Source organism: Leguminivora glycinivorella, chromosome 12, assembly GCF_023078275.1.
Source record: "Leguminivora glycinivorella isolate SPB_JAAS2020 chromosome 12, LegGlyc_1.1, whole genome shotgun sequence".
Taxonomy (NCBI): Eukaryota; Metazoa; Arthropoda; class Insecta; order Lepidoptera; family Tortricidae; genus Leguminivora; species Leguminivora glycinivorella.
Genome location: NC_062982.1, coordinates 15164591 through 15182736, shown reverse-complemented (window position 1 = coordinate 15182736; position 18146 = coordinate 15164591). Strand labels below are relative to the sequence as shown.

At 41.5% G+C, this 18146-nt stretch overlaps 1 protein-coding gene across 1 annotated transcript in view; it reads right to left on the bottom strand.

The window, feature by feature from the left end:
* LOC125232087 (protein-L-histidine N-pros-methyltransferase) overlaps window positions 1-18146 on the bottom strand; it is an 82743-nt gene that overhangs the window by 2194 nt on the left and 62403 nt on the right. Inside the window, 1 exon segment of the mRNA XM_048137702.1 lies at window positions 35-235. Within this exon segment, the coding sequence (XP_047993659.1) occupies window positions 35-235 (201 nt within the window).

The window sequence follows — 18146 nt, the reverse complement described above, 5'->3', positions numbered from 1 at the left end:
ACTATTCTAAACAATGATTAAGTAAGGTACTCACGTATACCCTTTACTGCTGAGCGCCTTCCTCATGCTAGCAGAGATCTCCGTAGCGTACCGCTGTTCGAAGAGCTGCGCGAAGCGGCGGCTGACCTCGCCATCGCCGGCGCCGACGTCGACGAGCGAGCCAGACGGCGCGCCGCCCAGCAGCGTGCGCGCCTGCGCGGAGGACAGCACGAACATCGAGCCGCGCCCCAGCCAGCTGGCAACATTCATCACATGTCATGAAGAAAATGTCTCATGGATGGTTTAGGATAGGAAAGTAACGAAAAGCAGGCGTGACAAATGTTTTCATATCGGCCTCCCTAAGAGGGTTCCATGCCCAATGGTGGGAGGGCTAGATTTAAAATTAAATAATTAAGACAAAAATAATTTTCTTTGCAAATTTGGCATATGGAAAATGTTTTATCTAATGGCAGACGTTAAATACCAGTAACCCATTTCTCAAAACTGAAAGTTACAAGTTACAAGCGGAAGTCTATTTCCAACCTGTCATATTAGACATTGACAACCACTTGTAAATTTTAACTTTTAGTTGGGCCACTGGGGCCCATTTCTCAAAACTGAAAGTTACAAGTTACAAGCGTATGCCTATTTCTAACTTGTCATATTAGAAATGGGCCTCAGATCCCTTAAAATGCGTTAGAATTCACGTCAGTCTACGTGTATTCTAATGGCATAAGAAAATTCTCATTTGGTAAGTGGTGGTGATATAATGATTACTAGACAACCGATCAGATTGTAGGTACAATTTTATTGATAGCTATCAAATTAGCTGTTAATATCAGCTTTCACAGAAAATAGCGTCAAAGTACAGGGTGTGCTCGCGTTCCTTACAGAAAGCACATGCGATGCGCTATTACCGCCGCTATTTCAATGCAACTATAAATTTTCTTATCTAACTTAATTGTCGATAACAAACTTCGCCCGTTGCTAGAACCTTCTAATTTAGCTGAGGGATTAGGTAGGTACTTCCTTGAAAGCGATTTGTAGGCTAGTCGCCGCGGAGTCGAGCAACAATAGGGCAATTATCCACTACCGTTGGTCGTGTGGTGGTGGCCGTTCAAAGGTGGTTCGGGCCGCAATTACTGGGGATAAAACACAAAGCGGGCTGCGAGCTGCGGGGCTCGGCCGACTGCAAATTGTGCGCCCGCGGCGCTCGCCCGAGCCAGCTCCGTCCACCGAGCACCGACGTCTTCATCGCGCCCCGGGCAAGCGGCGAAAGTGGATAATGAGTACTAAATCCCGCTCTCATTAGCTGAGAGCGACCGTCGCGGCGATCGATACGAATTCGTCTTCGATGGGTAAAGGGATAATCGCACTCCGGCCAGCTCTGTTATTAGCCGTAGTACCATATATCACGCGCGGCATTATCCGCGGCCCCCGGCGTCCGCGCCGCAATTACTCGTACGGCGCAGCGCTCGGATCGGTCACAATGCCCTATTAGGATAGCCTTATACGTACCTACTTCAAGTTTCAGACTAACCGCACTAAGTTTTCTGGAAGACCAGTGTAATTGACGTCTTCTGCACATAACAAGACATTACGCGTTTTTGGTAGCAACATAATTGTTGTGGAACTAGGAACAGTTAGCAGGGCCGGTGAGAACGACAAGACAAACGAAATCTCTGGTAAGATATGTCAAAGGCTAGGCCAATATATTCCTCGGAATCTAACATTCCAGACTGGAACCTAACAGTTCTCAGGGTTCTTAACGTTTGTTTACTTGTACATTAAGCTGCAGAGATAAACTGACCATCCCTGCAAGCAAGTTCCTTTCCTACGCAGCTTGCAAAGTTCGATATAGCAACATGAAACCGATTCCATGTCACCTGGACCATATTTCCAGTACTAAAATCTAAGTTTTATAGATTTTCGTTATTACGTGACTTTATATCGCATGCCACAAAATCGCTCATTGGCGTTTGTCACCAAATATATGGTCAATATCGTCACTACTTTGAAAAAATCTCGTATCTCACACTGCTCCTCAAAGTTAAAACGCAGTAAGTCTATATGCATTGCATACATACTTATTACATTTTTCTTTTCATTGACAGAAGAAGATACAAGTTTTTTTCAAAGTAGTGACGATATGGTAATTTTTAAAGAAAAAATAGTAGTTAACTTTAGGAAGCCACTATAACCGAGAACATGCCCTAGCTGCAAACAACTCGTCACTAAGTGCGTTTTCACATTATCCGATCCGATATAGGATGTCGGCAAGATACCAAAGGCAAATTCAAAGATGGCGGCGTCAATGTATGGATATCGGTCCTACATCCGATATCGGATCGGATAATGTGAAAACGCACTAACACGTCAGGAATGTCCTACTTACACGGTAAGAAAAGAACCCTTGCTCCTGAACACACAAAGGTAAAAGAGTATAATGTAACTTTACGAGACATTATCCAGTGGCAGGTTTAGTTTTTCAAAGCTTAACATAAGAAAGGTGCGGCAGTAGTCAACCAGTTGGTAACGTGTTTCTCGTTGTGTAATAAGCGGTAACCGATAGTGTCTCGTCGCTATTACGCCGCTAGTCTTCGGTTACACTGAACGATTTGTTTGGTCGTTATAGTCAACAACAACTCGCTGTCAAATCATAAAGATCAGGCCTCCAACCTACATTGACAGGGTGATTTAGTTTGCAAGGCAGTTTGAGGTGAGCTAAAATGGTCTATAATGACCTACAACAGGGTATGAATAATCAATGGCTGAAAACGAATAATTCATAATTTCACTAACACATAAAATGTATAATAATTAGGTAGGTACATACGAATATTACGAATACGTTTGCATAATATCGTAAAACGCTTTAAGAACCTGTAAACGAGTAGATACGGCTGCGGTTGTTCCAATCGCAATCGCAGGTGAGCAATCACTGACGGTAACCAGGTAACCGAGATCCCCAACTGCTTATATGTTGGAAAAAATGTTACTGTCTGGCTGGATTCTTACTCGTTTGTAATGAATAAGCGATGGAAAAACCGACCCAGGTCGCATACAAGGAATTCCGTGAAGGTTGGCGAGCTTTTGGGCGCGAAGACAGTAAATGCGGGTGTGAAAACCAAAAGAGGCACAATTACGATACCGCTGAGGTGTCGGTGTCCGTGCGGCCGCCGACCTGACATAACCCTGGTGCGGGTGCGGATTGATTGCTTTATTGTGCGGGCGGCGTTTGCGACGCGCGATCCATGATACATGAGGCGGCCGCGCAGCTAATGAGCGCCGACGCTCACCGCGTAATTGTCACCGTGCCGACCAATCTCCACAAATTCCGACCAAACCGACAACGCGCGATTGAGTCGCGCAAAAACGACGTGCGAATATGACGTCGCTTGTTACAACGCGCGCCGTGATTGATTTATTTGCGCCGTAAACAGGCTGCGAGCCAAAGGGAGCCGTGGACACTAACATTAAACTACCCTAATGCAGCACGCTCCGCGCGCCATAACAGTCGCGGATATAGACTTTAAATTAAATCGCTTCCAATGTTCTTATGTGACAGAGATCTTTATCCTATGCAGTCTATGTACATATAAGTACATTACAACTATACACAAAAGGCTGGCATGGGTAGATATTATATCGTAACAATTTCCAAAAGAAAACAAATCATAGGTATAAATTTTGCTGGCAAAAAGTATCTAGGTCATAATGAACACTTTCACTATTTTTAATAAATTGCCTATTTAAAATAAAGTTGTTTCAGCAGATTAACCTATTGAAAAACAAGAATATGGATAACTGGTTAATAATAACAACTTGTTTACTTAAGCTTCTTCTGACGAGAGAAGCACGTGTAGATGTCTGATATCCTCGGTGAAAACATGCTCCGATGGATGCACCTGAAAACTGTAAAGGCGTGTGGGCTGTATGTCGCAATACACTTGATATCTTAGGATAGGTAGATCTATTTCAATAGAATGCGGTGGCTTGCAACAAGGAATCCGATGCGGTTATCGACGGAGGTGAGAGATGTGTCGCCGGCCGAGCGAGGCGGGGCGGGCGGGTTCGTATCGCGATTGCATCGGAGAGCAAACAAGCGGGGGGGTGTCGGCCCGGGGCGCTCAAATCATATTACCCCCGGCCTCACACCACGCGCCACACACGTCATTTGTGCGTCGCTATGGCGACGGCCCGGGCCTTGCATGATATTAGTGTTCATCTCCGGCCGTTTAAAGTGATGCTGGCGAGCGCGGGAAATTAAAACCGATGCGGATCCGGAAGGTGCGATCGACCCGCGCGGTTCCGGTCGCCAATTACACTTCGCTACCGATGCGAACATATCAATCCTTATAACCGATTTCAGATAGCTCAGCGGAAGTATGTATTATGGAATGTAATTCCAGATATTATCGACAATTTCATGTTAAACGAAATACTTAATAGTCAGATAGGAACTACTATTACTTCTTGGCAGACTATTAAAATACCTACATACTTTTAGTTATACTGGTATAAATTCTGAATGTGCATACAATGAATGGATTATCTCATAAATACCTATTCTACGGTTAGAAGACGAAAACAAATAAATGTCAAAATCGACGACTTAAATCAGGCGCTATTACCAGCTACCCCTTCTTATTACTGAACCGTCAACCCGTCCCTTTTCAAGCCTCTCCTTATTTAATAAAACGTATATGAGAAATAATTAAATACCTACATTAGCTATGTAAATATAGCTAACCATATTAGATACGTAATGTAATAGCAGCCCCTCCCCAACGTATGTAGATAGGTACACATTTGCTTTGCTCAAAGACATTGTCGCTTTCAGGCACCTCATTAGAGCGCGTCCCATGTGAGCCTACCCCCTCTCAGCCCACCCCCACCCGAACCCCCGCCCGTTAGTGCTCTTACACACACAAAGACGAGAGCAATTCTTTCTCCGAGCTCGCAAACTTGGCTGGATAATTACACTTAGATAAGACCCGTTCCTTTTAAGACAGGATATTTAAGGCAATAGTAGAAAAGAAAGACATATTGTTAAGCAGATCAAAGAGCTACAGACGAGACTATTACATACCTATAAATCGTAACCGTCGAGAACTTTGACGCACTCCGCTTCAGTTTCATAAAAACACATAAAACAATAAAAAAAGTTTGAGCTATCAAGGTTCACAATAAAAATCAAGTTCGATAGCATATAATCGAACTGTAGCGTCGCATCATAGCCCCGCACAGCTCTCGGGTAGCTATAAACAATAAAAAGTGGATAGTAAAATGTATAAACAATATGAGTACGGTTAAAACGTTTTAGTGTCAAGAGTGGGCCCATAAACCGTTGACACGCACCCGTAAAATATTAACGATAGCTACAAGAAAAATGACGACTATCACTGTACCGATTTTCGGTCGCGAGGACGCTACAAAATAATGGCGGACTCAAATTTATACGCGAACCCGAATTGCCCCGATTGAATATTTTACCAGCCCACGATCCACCAAATCGCCCGACGATATTTTTCCATTTCGTCGTCCAATTTTACTATCAATTGCTTAGTTTCGCCTTAAACATTATTCGTGCGACAACACCATAGAGTTGCCCCGAGCTGAGGATATAGGTACTTGCCGCCTCTTCTCTACGAGCGCTTTGCACGAACCCTGAACCTTTTCAATTGAGGAAGCGCGATTTGATTTCAATACGATTCATGTCGTGAGGTTTCAGTTATTTATTATGCGATAATTATGTTATGTGACTCAGCTGCAAAAGTTTATTATTAGGAGTTGTTTCGAATTCCATAAATGATCGTTTATGAAGATGCGGACTTATGTTTTACGGGCGTCCTACATTGTGCGCACAGTGTGCGGTTGCTGACGGTAATATTTTGAGCGTTTCGGGAACACAATAACCTTTAAAAGGTGTAAAGGCGTGGGCTCAATCCGAGTCCCAGTCGGACTTTAAAATAACTTCTCGGAGGCGAATGGTTTATTGCTTATTGAGTAGCTCTGACGAAACGCGCCTCCGACGATAAAACATGTCCGGAGCGGAATCTCAGTCAATATCACAATATACGCAGCGACATTGAAATTATCGCTTAGTGGGAGGCGCGCGTCGTCCGCGGCGTCCGGTCCGCCGATGAGGTTGGCGAAAGTAAAACAAAATGAGAATCGTCGGAACAATGAGTATTGTCGCGGGCATGGATGGCGCGCGCGGGCGCAGCGCCGCAGCGGCGGCAGCGGGAGCGGGCGCGCGCGCGGGCGCGGGGCTCGTTAGCGGGTGGCGCGCCATTGGCCGCCGCGCGGTGGGCGGGGCGCGCGACAAACTGCGCGCACGCAAATAGCGCACCCGCACACAAATTAAAACAATAAAATGAAAGTAATAAAACAAAGTGAGCACCGTCGAGCATCCACTATCGAAAGGCTTAATGGCCGGGCGGGGGCGGCGGCGATTCGATTTATTGAGCGACGCGCTTTCATCTCGCCATCGACGCGAAGAACGTAGCCAAATTTGGCGGTCCAAATATTCCCAAAAGATTTAATACACATGACTCCTGATCGTCTTGGTCAGTGCCTGGAATACCAAACTAGCCATGCTTCACGCAGGCCATGTCATTGCTATTAGGTAGGTACGTATGCTATATCTTATGTAACTGCGAGCTTTTAGCATGATAATCACACATCACACGCTTTGGCTTAAGTTATGTAGGTACTTGTACAGAACCAAACTTGATAAAATGCCAGGTGCACTTTGTGCCTACAGACAACACTTTCACTTCCCAAGTTAAACCCCATGTTTGAACCAGTTGCGAGGGGTTGAAGTGCGTGCCGCTGGACAGTGGGTCAGCTGAAACACGTGAAGTGCGTAAGCTCGGGGGGACAGCCGGTCAAGGTTAAGCCCGGCCGAGCGTTGCCTTGTACGGAACATTCGATTCACTTCGCTACCAAAACAAATACACGATCAATTGTTTAGTCCCGGTTTCGTCGAACTTAGGATTTTAATAGAGTTCGATTACAAAATAAATAACTCGTCTTCGTACTGCCTTGTGTCTAACTCTATATAAAATTCCTCAAAAGTGTTGTAACCTATGATGTTCATAGGTTAGCCTGGTCATAAAACTAAAACACCAAACTTTTATAAATCTGACCTATCTAAACCCTTAGTCTTCCCTTACCAATCCCATATTTAATGCAAAACAATTGTTATTAGGTACCTGTAAATTGCGTAACATAAAGACGTTATAGGTTCAATAAGATTTGAGTACACGGAGAAGTTAGCTACTTAATTGGAATTTATGACAACAACTTTTAGGATTTCGTTTTTTGTTGCTTGAACAACCAACTTTAACTACCTAGTCATACCTAGATGTACCTAATGGGAAATGACTAACAAGGCTTTAGTATTCAAGCATTTCACTCAAAACCTCGTGATTTACGTCATAACCCTCACACACGTGATTCTATGAGGGTTTAGGTAAGGTATACAATTATTAGGTATACTAGAAGAGAGGCCTATGCTCAGCAGTGGGCGATAAAGGGCTGATATGATAATGATGATACAATCTTCAATTCTTTAGGTATAGTTCCCTTTAACTTTACTAAAGCTTCTCGCTCGCCAGAAACCTAACAAACAAGTGACCCAGCTCCGGACGCGGAACCGGGCGGGCTGCCGTAACGAATGTCGTCTCATTTACTAATGTGTCACATGCAGGCGGCGTTGTTTCTCAGCTAACCCTCCCCCCCACACTCCCGGGAGGGGGGGGGGAGGGGGAGATGACCAATGGCGCCGCGACGCCACCCGCCGCCGATGCAACCTTAATTACGACGCTGATATCTGCCAGATATGACCGTGTGGGAGGGTGTCCGTATTTACTTGGGCAGGTTGTTTATATACCTAACCTATATATTCTAGGTACTTTTTCGGTCAACATAATCACAAAAAATTATCGGGCTAAGGTTCAAATGACACTGATATTTAGCAGACCCTTTAGTTTAAAAAACATTCGCTGTCTATGATCATATGTGGCTCTCAGTTTGGGTCCAAAGTCAGATTGAGTTCTTATCACCTACTTAGGCATGTGGATGTATTAAATATTAATACGTAAGTTTATACTTCAAATTACATTATGTAGACATACGGAGAACAATTCAAAGCCAATTCCAATGCATTATTACCAACAGAGACACGTAATAAAGCAGGAAGAAATTGCGAGCATCTCAAACACCTCGGCCATAAAAACGAGACGTTCGCGTTATCTCGGCTCAACTCTAAACGGCTCGAGTAGCTTTCTAGCCGAGACTCGAGCTTCTACCAAGAGTTTTTGAGTGTGGTTTATAACGTTCTAGAATACATTACTCAATAGCGTAAATGTCAAGAATATAATTCATCATTAGCTTGTCCTTATCCCACTTAGTCCTTTTTCACATTATTCGATCCGATATCGGATGTAGAACCGATATCCCATAAGTATATTTAAGCCGCCATCTTTGATTTTTGCCTTGGAAATTCATCCTACATCTGATATCGGATCGGATAATGTGAAAACGCACTTACTTGGTGTCGGCGCAGCATGTCTTTTTCTTCATACTTCTCTATCGGACGTCATCTCATCATTCACTTGCATTCGTTTCATATCATCTCTCACAAACCGTTGTCGATGCGTTGTTCAGTTTCTCCTTTCAATTAATGTCATTTTCCGTGACGTTATCCAGTTACGTATATTAAAACATAAAACTCATGGTAGAAGCTTAGAGTCTTGAATTGACGTGATTTACGCAAGATTGAAGTAATGACGTAAGCATTGTTAACATTCTCCTGAATGTCATGATTAGTCTTTCACGTGGTTGATTAGTCATTCATAGTATTATATTTGTTGGAATTGTAACTTTCTGTCAATTAAATACATTTCAAGTAGACTTTCCTGCTGCGCCGGTTTGCTAGATGAAGGGGAAAACGTTTTATAACAAATAGAGGTAGAGTTATTTGACAGCTTATGTCAATGTAAATCATGTCACAACATGGTTGCCGACTCTAATAAGTACCTGAATTTTCAGTTCCAATACTTCGAAAATCAAAACATGTTATGGTATTAGGTACGTAGTACGTAGGTACTTCTACATTACAGTGACCCTTGTATGCCCTATTTCTTTAGATATTGTGACTTTGCATCGCTAAATTGCAAGTAAGTATAGATAATCAACACAGAAGTGCCTGCTTCTGCTGCTAAGTAGGTACCTACCTACCTACTTTCGGTTTACCTAAAACCAACACAATACGGGCCAAATCACGGTCTTTCATTAAAAAAGTCAAATACCGCTCCAGACGCCTCATTAACCGGGTGGGGCGCTCTCATCTCGGCTGCATATCGCAGCTGCGCGCGCAAACAAATTAAAACCTAAGACGCGCCCTAATCAATAGCGGACTCGCCGCGAAGCCGAATTAACTCGGCCGAATGAAAAAATGAAGAAAATTATATTCGCGCGAGACCCCAAACCCTCCCCCCGCCTGAGGAAATTGCTTTTCTTTCAGCGGCGCACACACGCGCGGGTAGCGGTACGCGCGCCCCGCGCCCCTGCCCGCGTGCAACCCTTCACGCAGTTATGACGCATTAACATTTCTTTGTGTGCTTTTTATTTTGATGATTGGAATGGTATTAAAATATCTCGTAATCAAGCCTATAGCATTTTGAAAATGTAGCTGTCTGCATTTAAAAAAATACGGTACCTGATGGATGAAGACATTATGAAAATACTAATTATAATTTTAGTACGTATTATTAAATTCGCTTAGCACAGTGTCTGTAATTCATGATGTGACCTTTTCCAGAAGGAACGGGCATTAAGTTCGCCTATTGTACGATGTATTTATTTTGGGAAATAACGATTAAATAAATAAATAAATAGAATAGAAACAGAATTGTGTTTTTAAATCATACGAAATACAAGAAAATAAAGTGCTTAAGGATTAGGTGTTCTTTACTCCCCACTAAGATACTTTACAATACAATAGAATATGGATTTGTGCATTTGTCACTTCATGTGGGTAAGGAACGGAGTACACTCGAGACGTGTCCCGCCGTGTACACTAGCAACGGTGGGCGCTAGTAGGCACCTCGCAGGAGAGGGTTAGGCACCGTCGCCACGCGCAATATTATAATTTACGTTTGGTCGTATATCGAGGTGTAAGTAGGTGCTTTACCTGGGCGTTCGCGCCTCAGCCCCTCGGCTCTCGCTAAATCTGAGCTTTATACGTTCACTTGACTCGGAGAGCGATATTAGTTTCGAGCAAACTCCTTCCCTACTACAATATTTATTAACTCACTTGTTATCTTTCGCCTTTTTAAGGAAATATGCAGCTGCTGTGATTTTAATATTTAGGAGTTTATAAAGCTAACTTGACGTCTCGAGTATCAGATGGCTGAGTTATGCATTCTCGTCGTTTTGTATAATTTATAGGACTTTGATTCAAGTAGTACCTACTTACAATCATGTTATAAGTTTTGGGGAAAAAAATAAACAGTGTATTTACTTTCAGGCAGTGTTTTATTTCGTAGAAAACGTAAGCATCTCTTTCATTTACGCCGCGTAATGTTCACGAACGGGAAAGGTAACTGTAATATACAGCGCAATCAGAGCACCTTGCGCGGCAACAATAGGTACAAAGGGCGCCGTACCTAAGCCAGGAAAAGCCAGTTTCATTAAAGGAACGCTTTCCTAATCTGGCCGGGCAGCTTCCCACCCAATTAACGCGTAGGCGATGAGCCCGCCCCGGCGCCGGCCAATGGCGGCCTTGCGGGGATTAATTAAGAAACTTCCCGTCCACTCGCCCCCTCCGCACCCCTTCCTCACACCCCGTGGAGTCTGCGGACACGCCCGGAAAACTAACCACCTAATGAGGGGAGATGACCTCACGTGCATGTGTGCTTTGTCTATCTATGTACGTCTTGTTTGTTCATTTATGTGTGCTCTTTTGTGCGGTGCGCCGGCATGTGAGCGCTTTGTTGTACATTATCTACCTCGAGACGTCGTTAGCCGGGAGCCTAAGCAAACACATGCTTTCAATTCCACCTGTAATTACGTTGGGATTTCCACAATTGATCCATCACGCTAATTGTTTACATGCTTTTAACTAAATGAAGAACGTCGTTTTCATTATTCGACATTTTTATAGCCCAAGAGACTCAACCCTTACCGAAGGGAAGTAGGTCAACCGTCGTCCAATGTAATTAAGCTCCAATCGGTTCTTGTGAATATCTATAGATGGGCTATAACAGCTTTAAGCAGGTAGAACCCACTGCGGCAGTAGGCCACGCTGTGCACGTTTTCCTCATCTATTTTATTAAAATGTTCATACGAATTTTCTTGCATCTTTAGGTTTACGCATGAAAATTTTCTGTTCAATGCATTTTAGGTGAGATTTCCCATTACCTTATCGTATTAAAAGGAAAACATAGGTAAACAGTTTGTATGGTTCTTAGCGTTCGGTAGTCTGGCCAGTAGGGCTACCTAAAGCCCACAAACACGGGGTACAGTCCGCAGAGTAAAACTAAAAACCGTGTTAGATGAAAGTCCAGAGAGGTGAATTGAACAACGCGGCCGCGGAGGACCGAGGCCGAGGGGCCGTTGTTTGCGCCTGCCAACTGCCATGTAGGCGATGATTGAACATTCCCGCTATCCATAAATAGTTAGAGGATTCCGTAATTTCGTAAAATAAATTTCATTATAAAATGTATAATTAATTCTAGTAAAGGCAGGCGTAATTGTAGCTACCTTACGAAGATTCAGAAGTTAAAAACGTACCTAATAGCTACCTATCGCACGTTGGATAGAAGCCAGACTGGTGTGGCGTAGACTGTACTTGACAGCCATTAATATCAAGCACGTGCACTCAACTAACATAAAATAACTTAACAGTAATAAAAGGTTTACGATCCAATAATATCACTCTTATTATGGATCCCCAGCCAACGTTAGCCAGTTTCTGAATTAATATTGCTCATCTTTTATCTATCAAGCCAGTTCTCGGGTATCTACATATCCAGTAAAAGTACCTACCTACAGCTTTAACTGAATATAAATAGGTGTAGAACGTTCTTCTTACATGACGCATGCATTGGTTCGTCTCGTCTTAACATGATTTTAAAGGTTGGATTTGTCAAATTCGCGCGCCATCAGGATCTACGAACATACCTAGGTAAGCACAAGTTAGATTGACTTAAGATAATGGTTGGAGCTAAAATTACTAGGGCCCGGGGCACAGAACTAAATCAAGATAGAAGGAAAATGCTCGGCGATTAACAGCGAAACCGAGCGTGTAACGTTTTGTGTCGAGCCTATGACGTCACGAGTGTACTTTAGTGATGGGAACGTTGTCGCCGCGTAACCCATTCGATCGATTGTGCAGGTTGCGTGCGGGATGCCCGCCGAAGTTAAAAATATCGGATGTTCATCTTCGTTGTGAAATGAAGTAAGTATATACCTGTATTCGTGTGATGACAAACAATTCACTAGTAGGTATATAATTTGCCAAAGGCCAGGAACAAAGATTTTAGTAGGTAGGTATTAATACTAGTTAATATTTCGTAATATTTTTAAGAAAATCGACCATGTACTCACAGCATTATCCTCATGTTATTTGTTACAACTTTTAGTAATATATAAATATAATTAACCATTAACACATTTTTAGAGTTATTTTTATTCATAATAAATATAGAGCGTATTATGTTTGTATTTGTTTTTCTGCCGACCACAAATTCAACGTTAATACCGTAACTGTAACCTATTTTAAAGTTAAATTTACTTTTCACTCGTACTTTATATGTATAGTTTCATAACAATATAAAAACATAATTATAATTTCCACTGCTTCGCAAAATCGATTTAAATCGAATAAGGAAATCGCAGCATACATGACGATATAGTTCCGTGGTGCACCACTATTCTTAAGTTCGACGTGAGTTCGACGGACAAAATAACAAATCTACCTTCACTTTGTCTCGACAGTTTGAATAGCCTATTTTTATATCGCTTGTTTTAAACGCACGCCAAGTCGGACTCGTCAAATTAAAGCCGCAATGGAAAACTAGTTTGACGGCCGTACGTCAGCTAATGTTTTGATGATAAAAATAGGATAATCGTGTTTTTTATTTAATAAAAAATATTTTAGGACAAATGGTACTTACCGATGATAGGAAACACTTTGTTTAACACCCTTGCTTTTATTGGTGGTGTTTGAACAGTTAATTATCGAATACCGACCCATTTTGTATTTTTCACTGTATGTCACTCGCGGGCAGCGGTCGGGAGCAGACTGACTTGCCCGGCGAACAATGTTGCTCGCTATTTAACTTTTTCGCACGCGAAGTAGATACACTTTTTCCTTCTATCTTGATTTAGTACTGTGGCCCGGGGTCTCTCCTCCTAGCGCCTACGAAAAGCGGGCGAAATTCTAGGTACCATCATGCAATGTTTATGCTATCGAACTACAATTGAACCACAATCACTCTACCATAAGGTAAACCTAAATTGTATGAGTCATTAGTTACTCGAAGTAAACAATTTCATTTCATTTCATAAACCACACCTCGGACACTGGCGATCAAATATATGACAGAGGCGCGTTCCTAGCACACAGTCTAAGCTCGTGTAGGTGAATGCGTACTGTGCTTGAATGATTGAGATGTGACCGGTCGACTGTTCGCGTTTTTGACAGGCGGTAACTGTGAGGTAACCGAGAGGGGGTAGGCGGCACTTTCAGCGGGGAGCGGGAGTGGCCATACTGTACGATAGTACTCTTTATTATACTGTGCCTAAACTAAGGTTAAAAATTTAAACAATTTCATCGTTAAAAAAATGTTGCATGTGCACCAAATTTTCTTTAAAACTAGATTCCTATCACCAGTGGCCTATATAACTTTTTCATCAGGAAACCGTAAACTATTTAGACTATGACAATTTCGGCGTTAAAAAGATTGATGTGAACGCGCCAAATTTTCCTCAAAACTACTTTTTTGCCTAAATGTGAATCATCAGTGGTCCATAATTGAGAGAAACACGGCAGGCCGGGGTGCCAAAATAACGAATAGTTTTCGCGGGTCGTGTTAGCATTTTTCTTCTGGAAGTGACGGGCGGGGGCAGCCAGGGGGTGGGGGGTGGGAATAACTCTCTTTCAGCGGTGAGTGTACGCATCGTTTATACTTCATCGGCTCTGTTAATAACGCTGTGTTTAAATGTGCGCGAAAAGTTTTCGCGTTTTACAGGATCTGGGTTAGAATTAGGTACTTTGGTTGCCCTGAAAACCAGCGCCATAGCTTAGTCATCGGCATATGTTTAGTGGCATCCATTTTGGTGTATAGACTAAGATCTAATAGGTTAAGTTTTAATAATACTTCAGTTATAGGTAGGTACAGCAAGTTACATGTTTGTTTACAATAGATAAGAACAGACTGGTCAGAGTGACTGTACTGTCACTACTCCGAAGCGTAGTCAACTAGTCATGTCTATTACTCTTCCACATTAGTGCGACTGAGACATTGACGCTATGGTGCATAAGCGATTGGCATATTGGCTTACAATCAGAATATGGAAAATGCATATCTTTAACAACCAGATAAACTCGCGTCTACAGAGGTCTTATGATAACGCATATATTTACACAATGAATAATAAATACCCAACGGTAATAAAAACTCGAGGACCAATTTGATCAGCAATAGCCTATCTACATCTCTGCCTACATAGTGTAAATAAACCGTACCTACTTACCGCGTAGGAATGCAAGTGAATAGAAAAGACCATTTGTTCGTAAGTTACTACTGTTTATGCTATATTAGGGAAAAGAGAAACAAGTGTACATTAAAATGAACATGGGTTTAGTTACCTTATAAAATCCGGTTACGAATTGAGGAACAATAAGAACTAGATCTGTTAAAGGGGTGTTAATTTGTGTTTTCAATGAGTATTATCTAAACAAGTAGTGAACCATTTGCGTAAATTGGTATGGAAAGAACAAATATGGGGTAGGGACATTTTCATGGATATTTGCCGATTACCCACTTACATAAAAGTACATTATCTAAAACTTTTGTATAAGATAAAGAAAATACGATTTTACCTATTACATGAGCCAAGCATATACCACCGTAGATAGCTATTAGCGCGAAGCCTGGATAGCGCCACATCCCGAGTGATTAATCGCCGCCCCACCGCCCGGGAAATCAACCCTTTCGCGTCTTAATTACCACGCCCCCTTTCAGCGCCGCCCTCCCATTGGCTGCGGGCCCCTCCCCTTTAATTGCTCTGGGTAATTAACGCGGTGTAATCACCAACCGCGACGAGCGAGGGGACGATCCTAATTTGAATTTTTAATTACTGAGAGCGCGCTGGTGATTGGACGAGCGCTGTTTACATTGAAACAATGAGCATTGTCATTGAGATTCTCTTACCTATTCGTACTGGAGAGACCCTTTGTCTTTATATAAACATTGATGAGACGTTTTGTTCGCTGTGTAGGTATTACTCATATTGAATATTCAAATATGAATTGTTATATAAATTTCCTAAGTTTAAAGGAAAAATCTAGTTGGGAATATATAAAGTCAGAGTTCTGAAACTTCTGAACAAAGACCTTGCAGGTATTATATGCGTTTCAAAACGGTAGCACGTTTTCCAATCTGCATGCATCTATCTAAGTATCAACTAATACTTCGCATGCACATACTTCTATCCATTACGTAAGCAGGAATACTTGCGCATGCTGAATTAGATCATTAGTGAGCCGAGAGTGGCTGCAGCCAGGTAGAAGCAGAATATTCGACGAGTAAGTGCCGAAATCGCTCAGTTGATGTCAAGTCGACCTGAAAGTTCTAGAAATCTAATAAGTTATAAATCGGGCAGCACGTGTTGAATAGATTTGAGTAAAATTTGGCCCAAAGCTAGGTTACCTACTTACTTCAGTCCGATGACTTGGATTAACATACTTATAAGACAGCAGCTATTTATTTAGCGATGAAGATAAAATGGATGGCAAAAATACCTAGCTATACACGGTATACACCCAATGTGTGACATTGACAGGTAGCTACTAGATTGAGGCAAAACAAGATTAAGGTCATGTTAGGGTAAAGAGAATACTAGGTTGTTCATTTTATATAGATTATAGGTATAAATATATTTGTAAGCTCTACTAGGTTGTCACTTGTAAGTACTTTGTTATTTAAAAAGAGTTATTTCTTCAACCAGAAATCGCTTACGTTGACACTTGTACGAAAATGCTACGATATTATTTCATAACGTCTTATCAAATTTATTCCAGGATTAGCAATTTAGCAGCATAAATCTATAATCCTATTGGGAGCCAGGTATTTCAGGAAGGCACGGCACGCTGGTTGCGGAATTTATCCCCTTACCGTATTCCAAATTTGAATACGACCATTAGCCGAGTTCCTCAGCAGCCAGCATCCGAATTGAACAATTACGGAATTTTTATTCCGACTCGACTTCGAAATTTTCATATTTATGGCCATCGATTCCAGCAGCGTTCGGACCTAAATTGCGATAAGCTTTCCAATAAATTAGAACAATTGTAATATCTGAAATAGATTTCTTTGGTGCGTGGTCTGGCATATTTTGCAAATGCAAATGATTGTAAAACTGTTATTTAGTTCATTTTGGAACTTCGATCTAGCCAGACACCTAATTACTTTAATTACTTTACGTAGGACTGTAGGTAGTTTAAATCAAAATTTCGATTTTGAGGGTGATGTACCAAAGAACTTAGGTACTTGCTAAGTGACATAAATGTGACCTTAGATGTCTTCTGAAAAAAAATGAAAATGAAATATTTATTTTTCAAGTAGGCATATTACAATGCGCATATGAACGTCAAATAAAGCTACGCCGGTCGCCGGCTCTAACCCTACGCCTCAGCCTCGAGAAGATTTCAGTCCCCCCTCAGTTGGGAGGGGGGTATCCACTATGGGACCGGCAAGAAACTCGGCGGGCAACTTCTTTTCAAAACATTACATCTTATAATTAACATGCATTAAATAACAAGATACAATTTAACATGCAAAAGTATTCATCAAAGAATATGAACAGACTAGGTACTCTATGGAAATTAATTTCAATAAATTATATTATTGCTTAATAATACGTCGTTCTTCTTCAGAGAAAACATATCAAATTGTCACAGAAGAAAAAGATAATATGAATCTCAATATCATTAAATATGTAATATACCTACACAACATAAAATATAAAATATTTGATGTGCTTTCTTATCTGAACTGTGTCCTCTATACTATTATTTTAATTGCTATTCGTTTTTTGTAGTTTCTGGTTCGGGCCATGCATGTTTGTCTGTCAAATAGTCCTCGACTCTGTAATAAGCCTTTAACATCAATGATTTTTTTAAGTAGTTCTTAAGAGCTGGGAGGGGTAATCTCAAAGCAGTGTCAGGTAACTTATTATAAAAATGAATGCATTGCCCAACAAATGACTTCTGTACTTTACGGACACGAAACTTCTTTATGGCAAGCTTATTTTTGTTTCTAGTGTTATAATTATGGATATCAGAATTCTTAGTGAAACAGTCTAAATTCTTAACAACATAAATTATACTATCATAAATGTATTGGGAAGCTACAGTTAAGATATTAATTTCTTTGAAGAGTTCTCTTACTGATTCACGTGTTCCTAAGTTGTAAATAGAACGAATGGCTCTCTTTTGTAATACAATGATAGTCTGTATGTCAGCTGCTTTGCCCCAAACCAGAATACCGTATGACATTACACTGTGAAAATAACTATGATACACTAGGCGAGCTGTCTCAACATTAGTCAGTTGCCTGATTCTCCTAACGGCGTATGCGGCTGAACTTAATTTGCTTGCTAGTTTCCTTATATGAGAACTCCATTGTAGATTTTTGTCCAATGTTAAACCAAGGAACAGTGTTGTATCTACCATCTCTAAGCATTCATCATTCAAAAGTATTTTTGTATCGATTGGTTTAACATTCGGCAGAGAAAATCGAATACATTTGGTTTTCTTAGAATTAAGAAGTAAATTGTTGACAGTAAACCACTGCAGTACATCAGCTAACGTGCTATTAATTACATTGTAATCCGTAGATTTTCGGTCAGCATTAAAAAGCAGTGAT